The sequence below is a fragment of the Stigmatopora argus genome, chromosome 12 (genome assembly GCF_051989625.1).
Source record: "Stigmatopora argus isolate UIUO_Sarg chromosome 12, RoL_Sarg_1.0, whole genome shotgun sequence".
Classification (NCBI taxonomy): Eukaryota; Metazoa; Chordata; class Actinopteri; order Syngnathiformes; family Syngnathidae; genus Stigmatopora; species Stigmatopora argus.
In genome coordinates, this window is record NC_135398.1 from 14,142,031 (window position 1) to 14,154,949 (window position 12,919).

Consider the following 12,919-nt stretch of genomic DNA (forward strand, 5'->3'; position numbering starts at 1 on the left):
CTTTCTTAGCTCATACATGATTTGCCTAACTCTGCAAACTGAACCAAACAAAATGTGGAATTGAGGATTGTTTTCCTATGTCTTCGGGAAGATGTATGCCATACGACTTTGCTTTTCTTTTCCAATTTCTTCTGCTCCACACTAAATGTGTGGGTTAAACAGATTTGGAGGGAACAAGAGGGGGTTGGGGGATGCTTTGATCAAGAAAAAAGATGAACTAAAACCACACTGTTTCCAAATCTGGCTGCAGGAAACACAAACCAGCATTCCACAATCAAAGCCATCCTGATGGATCAACAGCCCCATGACTCAATCTCTTGTTAAACACAGACAGGAAGCGTGATGTGGATATACTGAACTGAAGAAATGTCAACTATAAAGGCCTTTTTACTCACTCTACCGGAAGGAGCAAGGAATTTGCCGTGTGGACAGCCATAATTTATTTAGGCGGAAGAGGGCATTCCTGGCCATGATGGGCATTGTGACAAAGGGTAACTGAATTCAATTGTATGTTTGTGGCTTGCACGTCACGTAACATGGGAGCATGTACCAATAAGGGTGTTTTACAACATGTAAGATGGGGCACGATTGAGGTTAGGGCGGTAGAACACGGGAGGTTGGCTCCTTAAAAAGTAGTTCTTAAGCAAAGAAAGGTTGAGCACCCCTGGACTATATAGTACATATTTTTCTTTGGCAAAACTATAAATCAATTGTGTGAAAAAGAATTTTGCTATTCATACACCTCCAAAATTGCAATACAAATTGAACTTTGAGGTCCAAAACTTGAAAGCCAATGTATCTCAGCTCTTGGGCTTCAGGCAGATACTTATATTGTCTTTGCAACACTAAGTCTGCTACTTTAAAAAAAAAAATGCACATTCCTCTCATAACAGACACATGACAAATGACTTTACATATGCCGCACCGTGAACCTGGTTGATTTCAGAATTGGATGAGAGGATCTCATCAGCCAGTTTCTGAGCTGTTGGCAGGACCTCTGTGTGGTGTGCTGTAATCAGGTACTGGACCAGCTTCTGCAGTTGATCTCTGTTCATTTGGAACAATGTCTCTGAGATGGGTAACCGAAGTTTTACCTGCAAATATTTAGATAATCAAAATGACTCCATTAAATACCAATGTGTACCGCAATTTAACAAAAAATGTGCCGCAGTCCATTGTTTTTTTTATTTATGTAGCAATGATAAAAATGCAGACTTGGGGAGTGCCATGTAGTGGCATAATGAAATCTAGATACAAAACAGTTTGTTTTCATATAACATACAGGGGGGAAAAACAACAGCATAATTACAGTTATTGTAAGACCACTTCAATAACTCACTAAATTTGTTTTTTAGAAAGGACACTAACAAAAATTGCTCTTCTCTCTTTGGTAATTGTGGTTGGATCAGAATGATTCAGAATGAAATTTGGGAGGTATTTTCAAAGCGAGTACTTTGTATACGCATCGATTTTTAGAGTCTGATATTTGATTGTTTTGATCAATTAGAGGACATAATTGCGTAATTAAAATTGCTATTCCTCAGTTATTCAGGGACATATCAAAACGAAATCTGGTAGGTACAGACGCTCCCCTACTTACGAACGAGTTAGGTTCCGAGCGATTGTTAATAAGTTGAATTTGTTCGTAAGTTGCTCAGTGCTATATTTTGTATTATAACAGACTAATACGTGTAGCTGGATTTTTGACACTTTTTTGTTTCAAGGCTGATTAATCACATTCAATAATTGAAGAATTAAAATTGCTATTCCTTCGTTTTTCGATGACAGGTCAGAATAAAATTTAGGAGGTATTTTCTTGGAATGTCTATGCATCAATCTGTTGAGCAAAAATTGTATTTTTTTTGTCTAAGGGCTAACTAGTCCAATCCATTTGAGGTGAGACACTGCCAACTGCGATCGACACACACACTTATTTATATAAAATATATTTCTATCGACCGTATTATTAATTATTTTACACCAATTTTTACACTGCAAATGAATATCGCTCTAAATATCAGTTATCAGCCTCCTCTAATAATCGGTATCAGTCCGGAAAACCCCATTTCGGTTGATCTCTACTCAATAAGTCTTAGATGTTAAATTCCATGGCCTGAAGTGTAGAATATTGTTATAATGAAACGTTGTCGTGGTTGCTTTTCAAGTGTGATATTAATACAGCTGTGTGGTGTTGAACTGAAAATGTGTATACTGCACCTGTTCAGGCTTGCGGATCCTGTACAGAGACAGCGCCACCACATGGGCGCAGTAGAAAATGTCTCGATTTCCACAACCACACGTTACAGAGGTAATCTTGCAACGATCAAAGCTAATGGCCACCTTGTAGGTGATCTCTGGCTCTGATGGGGTGGCCGGTTCGGTTACCGTGCCACTCAGGTGAAAACCTGCACAAGACAAAAGGAAGAAGAAAAAAAAATCAAGTTGGTGTATTTCTTTTGCAGTGATTGAAAATAAAGCCATCACAGCGGTTCATTGATGCTATTCATTTTAGAATATTTACATCATAGTTGATCACGGAATCTGTGTGTCGTTTGATAAGAAAAGCACAGGCCAAAGAAATAGAAACATCATGTCAGAAACGGAGGCACGCTTTAGTAGTGGTGGTAGTACTGGTAGTGCTTTTGTTAGATTGCAGTGAATGTGGCGCACAAACCAAAATTAATTTAATACCCTTGATCTAGAGCCAAATGCCAGAAGGAACTAAGACATTGGGGATGAAATGTGAGTAAAGTGAAATGCACTGACAGGCTTATTTTTGGTACTAGCAGGGGGAATTGTGTGAAAATCTTGTTTTCACAAATCCACACAAACCTATCCCAACTCATCACCTGCTCGCAAAATCCACTGCCAGAATTAAACTCTGGAGTATGGGCCAGCATGGTCGCAATGAATCATACGGGCTTGTTAAGCCATCTCACTGGCAAAACCTCTCAACAGGCTTTTCATACTAAATGTTGTGAGTACACACAAGGAAGCTAAGAGTTAAGGAGGAATTTAAAAAAAAATAAAAAAAATGTAAGGTTGATGACAAAATATTTTTGTCCTTTTAGCAATCTTTGGGCCAGAAAAAAATAATCTAGACTATAAATCGCACCTTTGTTGTAGATAAATAGACATTCGGGTGCATTCCAGACATTCAATAAATTGGCCATAGGTATGAATGTGAGCATGAATGGTTGTCCGTCTAATTGTGCCCTGTGATTGGGTGGCCACCAATTGAGGGCGTTCCCCGCATAGCACCCCTGAGACCCTTTTGAGGATAAAGCGATACGGAAAATTAATGCCACTAAAGGGCAATGATATTTTATTTCAACACTTATTTTAGTTTTCCAGACATTTTACTTGTGACAGTGAAAGAACATCCAAGAGTAAGATGAGATGCCTTTTAGATGTAAGACTAATTCTCTTGAATGTGACTATGAAGATCCGCTGTTATGGTGAAGTTGTTTCGGCGACACAAAATAGACAGGATTTTCTCAGTTCCCCTTAACATCAGTACATCATTTTTTTTCTTTGCTGCTCCAGTGTCTTCTTCCTTCTTCTTAAAATGAGTAAAGCCAGGAGGTTATTTTGCTAAAATGAAATATCTTTTTGCAGTCCATTTCCCGTTTGGGAAAAACTTCCTGGTAGGCGAGGGGAGAGAGGTTTTTTTTTTTTAAAGGCAGAAGCTTTGCCACTTTTTGCAGGAGTAAGATACATTATCTTCTAAAACCAGTAAAACGTAAGAACCCGCTTTAAGCTTGGCAGCCCGAAATTTGTTAATACTGTTTTAATGAAACCAATTCAAATGAATAGTGTCTTGCTAAAATGCACACAATTGAAAGGATTACTTGATGATTTTACCAATTTCGTCATGTCATCATGATGACAATTAGGCTTTTTGTCGAGTCAATGATGATGACAAAGCCTATGTCCGATTATTATTATTATTATGTGCTATAGGTTCAATGGTTGTACCATATTAACATAAATAACAATTAGAACATCTTTTACTTTATTCCTGAAAGTATTATTTGCATGTGGTCCACATGTGGTGAAACAATCAAATCCAGAAGAACAAGCAACAGGCTTGGTAGGTTTACCAACGGGAAAAAGAGCTAATCTTATGAGCAATATATTTATCGTTAGCAGACAGCTGTCTTTGCATCTGTCAGACGCCACAGTGACAATAGAGGGTGGTGCCTTTTTTCCATAAATGTGCAAGATTAGCAAGGTTAAGAGAAAGAATGACGCAGAGAAAAAAATATGGGCAAGAAACCAGATGCACGAAGTGAAAGAGGAAGTATCTTGGGAACCTCCCATGTTACTGTGTCCAAACACATGACCAGACAGAGTCTAAAAAATATGACATCTTCAAAAGACCTACTTTCAAATGAATTTTGTAAGTCTGATTTATTTTGTGACAAGAAATCCTGTCCATAAAAAGTTGCATCTGACGTTCTAATTGAGGAGCCATTAGTGGTTTGGATTAGAGAAGCAAAGCAATCAACGATGCAGTTGCATTTAGTCATTATTTTTATCCAAGATACTGGAGTACTGTAGTGTTTTTTTAGTAACACAAAAAGAGAAAATAATGAAAACATGAGTTTTTCTAAAATGAAATTCCACAGAAATAATAGAAATAGGTAAAAAAGCATTTCCTTGGAGGTTTACAAAAAGTCAAGAAATCACTGTTTTTGCAACATCTAGTTTGGCAACATGTCTTTGGCAATGCTCACCCTTATTCTTAGGGATAAGTTATGTTGCTATTTGCCAATTTGAAGACTACGTAGTCGTTAGACGAGTAAGATAAGTTGTCACTTTGACAACATTTGCAGTGCTCATGTAAAAGAGCTACGGTGTGCTTGCAGCCTTTTGGTTATAGCAAGCAGAGTAGATAAACAAGAGTGAAATTGGATTTTAAAAGTAAAAACATCAAGTGATGAACTCAAATTCATCAATTAATTTGATTACAGTAATACCTGGACACACAAGGGCCCCGACATACGAGGAATTTGAGATACGAGTAAAATACCAAGCAAATATTTACCTTGAGATAAGACAAACAATTTGAGATACGAGCATTCGAGACAGCCAGGTGGCCAGGCCGTGAGAAGTTGTTTATGATTTTAGCGCACCGTCTTTCTCGCCGCATCTCCCTCGCGCAAAGATCTCTCCGAGCCCTGGGCGTAGTGTTGCCTTTTTCCGTGTTTTTTGCATTAGTCAGTGCAGAATTAAGGGAAACACAATGGATCCAAAAGCAAGCCGGTGCAATGAAGGGTAGTCCGAAGAAAAGGCGTATGATGACAATCGATATTAAGCACGAAATAATGGAAAAACATGGGTAGTGTAGGCTGAGCTGGCTCGCCAATATGTATGGAGAAGCAGGAAGTTTGCCTCAAAAGCCACGGTGGAATAAATTAATCTATTTGCCTTGGTTATTGCACAAGGTTTAAATGTAGTGTAAGGTAAGGGTAATACTTTGTGTGGGTATAGGAATCCGAGTTCATTTAAGTTAAATTTAAAGTTTATGTTAAGTTAAGAGCACATCCGTCAAGTCTCTCTCTTTCTCATCCGCGAACTCCCAGTTGATATTGAATAATGCCTCATTTTATTATTAAACATCATAACCACTAGTTATTTGTTACTCTGTTAGTAGATGGTGAATTACAACCAATAAAAAAAAAATCCCATTGTAATATCCTGTTTTTGGTGGGTTTTTTTCAGAGGGTGGGAACGAATTAATTTGTATTTAGTTCATTTCTATGGGAAACGTTGATTTGAAATAGAGTAAATCGACATACGAGCTCAATCCCAGAACGCATTAAGCTCGTATCTCAAGGTATGACCCCGGTTTCACCCAAGGCTAAAAGAAACACCGGTAGACTATTAAGCCCTTGATGCCTTGGTACAAAAGTATTATACCTTTACGTTTTTTTTTTGTATAATAAATGCCTGCTGTTGCTAATTTCCATTTTACATTATAATTGATCATTATATATTTTTTAATGTAATATTATTAGATTATATTTTTAAACTTTCTCAACTTAATTTAGCATCTATTAAAAAGCAAAATGAGAAGTAAAAAAACAACTTCAAAAAAAATCTTAATCTACATTACTTGACATCTTTATAAACATTTGTTGGTATTGTTAGGCAATCTGGAAATACTTTTGAGGCCTTCATCATGAAGACAATGTTTTTTATATTGTCTGATTTCAATTATATGAACTTTTTAAAATCTGAGTTCATATTGTAATTCAACTGATAATATTACATCATCTGTACTGAAACTGGATCGTGAACAAAAAAGCTTGACTCTGGCTGTTGTCGTGAACAATTCAGGCACTTTTCGTTCTTATAATAGGCTCATTTTGAGAGCATACTTCAAAGTCATGATTTTATTGAGATGAAAGCTCGGCTTCACGTTTATTCATTTGGTTTTCAATGTTTTTCAAGCAGAAGAGGAGCAGGAAAACATCGACTGATTGGTTGTTGTAAACATTTACACCATGTTTGATAGAGAAAATAACCATCACTATTGATCACTGAGATTAGCCTAAATGTTTTTGCTGATCAATGATCCCAATCACATAATCGTTGTCTTTGTTTGTTCATAAAAGAGTCCTTGTTAATGTAGTACTCGCACATAGGAGTGGCCCTCAATGTGTGGTTAAGAGACACTGTGTCTTCGGCAGATGGGGATGCACTGACACTTGATTAAAAAAAAAAACAAAGAAAATGAAAAAAACGATGCTGCATCTGACAGTCCTCATACACGTACACAACATAAAACACACAAAACTTCTTCAAAGCCTGTCCGATTGAGTTTTTGAAGGCACAACTAAAAGAAGTTTTTAAAAAAAGCAGTGGTATTCGCAGAGTTGAGACTTATCTCACGAACATACATCCACAAAACAGATCTAATGTTTGGTCATAAATTGTTGGTTTAGTTTGGCTACACTGATTTGAACAGAACTGATTTATGAGTGTGATGTTTACATACCGAGAGTGTGGCCAAGTACAATGATGTTGTAAACCTCAGTTGAACAGAGCACAATTCTGTGCACTGCATCATGCTTTTGTTGTGTTGCAGGTGTGTGTGTGCTTGCTCTGACAATCAGTTACATATACGTACATATTTTGTCATGCAACATTTGAGGCCCGATTAAGCAGTCTTTTTTTATCTTCAATAGAAGGTAGTGCAAATTGACTAAATTCTACAATGTTCTTATATCACAAGGTCTTGTAAATATTTCTATATATAAGAAAATAGAATAAAATACTGAGGTGAGTGTTGAGTGGTTAAATAGAGGGGCAAAAAAATGCTATTGTAAATCTTTCTATTGTACATCCACAATTGCAAACACAACGGCGCCATCTGTCACTTGCTGGAAAACCCGCCCACTCAGCAGCAAATCAGCCAATGAAGAGGCAGGATAATTCCTCACGCTCATAGGCCATTAACCCTAATCAGCTGGGGGAATGAAGCTGGGCAGCGAGCCAAAGTATATGTACGTGCGCCCACACAGACACACACACACACCCACATACATTTAAATAGACAGCAGTCTTATTCAGCTAATGCCTCCCTACAGACAAGCCTAGCCCACTCCTGATTTCAAATTGCAAATAAATCTTCGATTAATTCTATTTTCTGCATGGTTCCACAAAACACAATGCATACTATATCTCTTCCGCAAACTAAATTTACTTCTTTGAATTAACTTTAGCTGCAGGATTTTAAAACTGCGTTAAAAGACAACAGGGTATTGGAAATTCTTGGTACACATCATACAAAGGCACACCTAAAGTATTAGGTATATAAAGTTCATTGTTAAATGAATATCCAGCTAAAAGTGTAAAGTAAACTGATAAGTGTATTATATTTCCATATTCATGTTTGTCATTTCCTCGAATTTACACTTAAAGATCTTACGCATTTCCCAAAAGAGAGACGATGCTGCCCTGCATGACAAACCTCCCTTTAAAATGAAACAATCAATACAAGATGAATGTTATCTTCAGGAATACAACACATATTAATGTTTAATATTTTTTGTATACATTCGTCACTAAACTTTGATGTGACCAATATGTCGAGCAGACACACAAACGCTGTCATCAATTCTTCCTCTTTTCACAGCTCCTTTGCAACCCTGCCCTGCTTTCCATCCCCCTCCAGCAGCAAACATATCCCCTGCAGCCCTTCCCATCTCCCATCTGTTCTGACAGCTCCAAGGTTAACACCGCACCCCTTTGCACGCCCGCACTAACACAAACACCCACATGGCCCTGTATTCAATCAGCCATCTATCTGAGCACAACAGACGTGCATATGCACAAATACACATTGGCCACACTAAATCATCTCCTCCCTCTGCCTATCCATCTACGCATCTATCCATCATTCAGTCATCCATCCCTTCTCTTTGCAGTGTTTGCTGATGCGATAACAGGATTGTTTCATTTGTGATTTCCCAGCAGCCTCTATCCTAACACACAGGCACACACCCAAGCACACACTAACTGCACAGACTCATTTGTCATGTTTTCTCTGAATTGATTACTTGATTTTCTCTATTCTGTTGCAAGAGTTAAATGGGGGGACACAGGATCAACATATAGTGTGGGGTTTTGGTGGTTTACAGGAAGTTAATGAAATGCTTATCTGTGTCAAAAAATAAATAAATAAGTACCGCTCTAGTATAGCAGGTGGAATTCTGCAAAAGCTGCATCAGCAACAAATTGCTCGGGTCATTGAGCAGAAGTCAGGAAAAACTAACAGTCAAAATGACAATATTAGATTAAACTTTTTCGTTAGTTTGTTTTCTTCCTTCAGTAGAACATTAGCTGTAACGGAACGCAACCTGATGCCACTATTTTTTTTATTACTGGACAGTATCAGATTGGGTCACAAGATTGGATCCAATCGGCAAATAAATCTATGTTTACGTCTCTTTAAAAACGAATCATTACAACTGAGCATTGTGTAATATTTGCAAAGAGAGCATTTCTTGACTTTAAGACAAACAATTGGATTTAACATTTACTGGTTACATTATATTTTGCATTATTTTTAATGGTCTAAAAATAGGGGTGTCGGATTGGTATCGTCAAAACATATCTTGAGAAAAATCAGATTGGATTTGTAGTCAAAAAGTCAGTAACGGGACATCCCTAGTACAAGTTATAAGTCTTTTCCTAGATTCCTGTGCAAGTGCAATGGGACACTTGCATGTACTCTGTCCTGTAGATTGGATTTACTGTACGGGCTCCTTGGGGGGACAGGTTTGTGTCCTTGTGCATGGAGTTGTACATTTTTTGCCTTCTCAGTATGGGCCGGTCGGTCCAGGAGGCCATCTTGAATAGCGGGTATAGGGTCTGTTCCCTCACACATTACATGTGAAGCATCATTTCCACACACTACACGGCTGGCAAGCATGTAAAACTCCTTCCACGTACAAGTAGGCATCATTAGCACATATGGATCTAGCTGATTGTGCGTGGAATAACGATGTGACAGTGTATTACAATATTAACGCACACATTCTGTGAGAAGTGATTAGTCTTAACCCTTTTGTGTACGAATTATAACAATCTCTGTCAGGATTGTTTTCTCTCGTGTTTCAATAACTCTAATAGTGATCAGAAATCATCATCGAGCTCTCACTGTAGTGACCACTGTCCCTGAAATTATTAATACGGCTTCCTTACTGTAAATTAATAAAACGGCTTGTTAACTTACCTTGCCCTAACATACTACTGGCTAATGTTTCCCTTCCATAAAGTGTGTCCTTCTCAGGAAATGAAGTTGTGACCACTTTATAATGCTACATAGTGTTTTATCATCTATTTTAAAAGCTTATGTGATATATTACCCATGCTTATTCCTTCTGTCTGTTTCCTTAAACCCTTTCCTTTGTAGCTCGTTTGTTGAAGAAAAAACAACAAAAGACAACATAAAAAAACAAATGTGGCCCATTTAAACACAAACATTTACATAGAGCTTTATTTTTATTTTTGTTTATTTATACATGTGAGGTAGAGAGGAGGTATTGTATTTGCATAAGTGCATTTAAAATTCAATCAAGCATTTTAACTGTGTAATTTTAAAGGAAGCCATAAAATCAGGAAGACAAAGCAATTCAATTCCATATGGGTGAACATTCAACTGTCAAAGGAATAACTTGGTCAATTCAACCTATTGTAAGAGTGCATGTCACAGCAATGACGGTTAGTCTGGCAACAGATGAAGATGCCTTTCCTCTTTTATAAGAATACATGTTTTGAAAAGGTGTACTGTCCTAAGAGCACATGTGGTCATACTCACACCCCCACACACAGGCGCGCACACACACAAGCATTGTGCAGAATGGTAAAATAAATTTAAGATGAAGAATTAGTGATTATCTGTGAGTGAGTGCCAAAAGCTCTCCTCTACAGTAAGGGTAAATCCTATTATCTCAAGGCCAAATAAAATGTAGTAAGGCCACATTTTTGTCCGCATACAATTGTGCAGTGCGTAATACTCCCATCACTCAACTCGTGACTGAGAATTAACCCGCACAACCATCAATATATCACATCCTGCCATTTTGTACAATGTGCTACACTGCATTCCTTATTAAAGTTAGGACAATTAATATATATGAATAAAAATGCATTATACTTTGAGAATTTACATAGAGTGGTGAGGCCCACCGACAAGCACAAGTACACACAAACACTAAAAGGGTAACTAATTCAGTTTTTAGAAATTATTTTACATTATTTTTGACAAACTATGAGTAATTAAAAAAATATATATTCCTGGTTTAGAGCGGCCTGGTGTGGCGAGTTGGCCTGGGGTCCTGGATTCAAATCCAAGTTGCTCCACCTGTGTGGAATTTGGATGTTCTCCCCGGGCCTGCGTGGGTTTCCTCCGGGTACTCCGGTTTCCTCCCACATTCCAAAAACGCATGGTAGGTTGATTGGACACTAAATTGCTCCTAGGTATGGGTGTGAGTGTGCATGGTTGTCCATCTTCTTACGCCTGGATAGGCTCCAGCACCCCCCACGACCCTAATGACGATAAAGCGGTTCAGAAATGAGCTATTCCTGGTTCATTAAGTCATCTTCCGTACCGGCCATCCTCGCAAGGGTGGCAGGGGTTGCTGGACCCTGTCCCAGCGGACTTCGTGCAGAAGGCAGGCTACACCTTAGACTGGTCGCCATTTTGCCTTAGGGCACATTCCTGGTTCAAGAACCAATAACAAAGTATTAAGTACTACTATCGGATAAAATCCAACTGAACCCATGCCTATTTTTTCTGTCAAGTTAAATCTCTCAACCTGGCTTATCTGGTAAATGACAGTGACTTGAGGGATCCTAGAGTCCCAAGTTTATGTTTTTAAGTATTTCACAAGAGATTGTTGAGAGGACAAATGCCGGAGGAAAAAAGGAACCTAAAAAGCTAGGCTCAGAGTAATGAAAGACTCCACTCAGCGAAGAGATACTCCCACAATGCGTAAGCGGGTTGTGATGTCCTTCTTTATTCATCTTCTGTGCACGCAGGCCATTTTTTCTCACTGCATGTCTGTGAGGTGTCTTGTTATTGATCTATGCATGCACGTCAATTTAGAATCATTATGTTTAGATAATGCAAAGTGTGGTTTAACAACAAAATCATAAACCTGCACCCAGAATGGAGCCTTATAGATTAGATAAACAGAGATCTGTACATAGACTGACTGTTTAGGGATGTGTGAGTACCCAAAGAAAGCCCATGCAAGCATAACGAGCAAATTTAACCTCCATGATGAGTTGATCTTCACGACCAACAGCAAACAGTCGAAGAATAAGTCGATCATTTTGACTCTGTCATTTCTTTAGTAGTCATACCTCTACTTACGAATGCCTCCAAGTACGACATTTCCGGGTTACGATTTTTTTTATATGCAAATGAGTGATTCAGGATACAAAAAAAGATCCAAGTTACGAAATCCCCCAAAAAGTAAATGCATTTCCTTATCCGTTATTTTATTTTGAAAATATTGTCGCAGATGCATTGATTCTCAACTTTAGAACATCGTTACCCTCTACTGGGCTCTCATTTCATCGCTCTCATTCTATCTCATATAATGCCAATAAAAGAATTCAATTCAATTCAATTGGCTATTTCACAACAACCACTATCCATGTTTCAAGATTTTCTCTTACATACCTGTCCACCTCGACTAAATGCTTCCCTTATTAATGATTGCAATTTCCCTTATTAAGTGATTAAAAACCATACAAACGCAACATGGCACACATTTTTACACACACACACACAGGGCACAGGTAAAATTCTAAAATGTACTACAAAATGGACGGCTTTCGGTCCTGGTAGAACGGGCTCTGGCTGTTATCTGGCGGACAAAAAAAGGTATACGTCTCCCATAATAACGGCGACGGAGGGAACTATTTCAGCGGTGCAGGGTACATTTTCATATGCTTTACTTATTTTAAGACATTAATAAATAATTTCCTTATCATTTTCTTTCATTTTTGTGTGTTTCCTCACATCTTTCATACAAAATTCGGACACTTTGACCAATTTTAAAGGGTTTAGTTGGTAGTTGTGTGAGGACTGTGGAACAAATTAGAGAATTTACATATAAAGTACACCTCTACATACGAAATGTTCTAGTTACAAAAAAAGTTCTGGAACGAATTAATTTTGTAAGTAGAGGTACCACTGTGTATATCCATCCATCCATTCATCCGTGTGATTTTATACATTTCTATCAAAATCAGGGTTTGCATTATTATTTTTTTACACCATTTTTTAAAACGATTTTACTGCAAATAAATATTGGGTCCAAGTCTAGGTTATCAGCCTCTAACTTCCAATTATACCAATAATTGGTATTGGTCCTGAAAAAACACTGGCCAC

At 37.9% G+C, this 12,919-nt stretch overlaps 1 protein-coding gene across 1 annotated transcript in view; it reads right to left on the reverse strand.

The window, feature by feature from the left end:
* Positions 1-12,919, reverse strand: part of zswim5 (zinc finger, SWIM-type containing 5) — a 45,949-nt gene that overhangs the window by 17,553 nt on the left and 15,477 nt on the right. Inside the window, exons 2-3 of the mRNA XM_077615592.1 lie at positions 2,218-2,405; positions 926-1,094 (exon numbers count right to left, since the gene is read on the reverse strand). Coding sequence (XP_077471718.1) covers positions 926-1,094; positions 2,218-2,405 — 357 coding nt within the window. The remainder of the gene's footprint in view (positions 1-925; positions 1,095-2,217; positions 2,406-12,919) is intronic.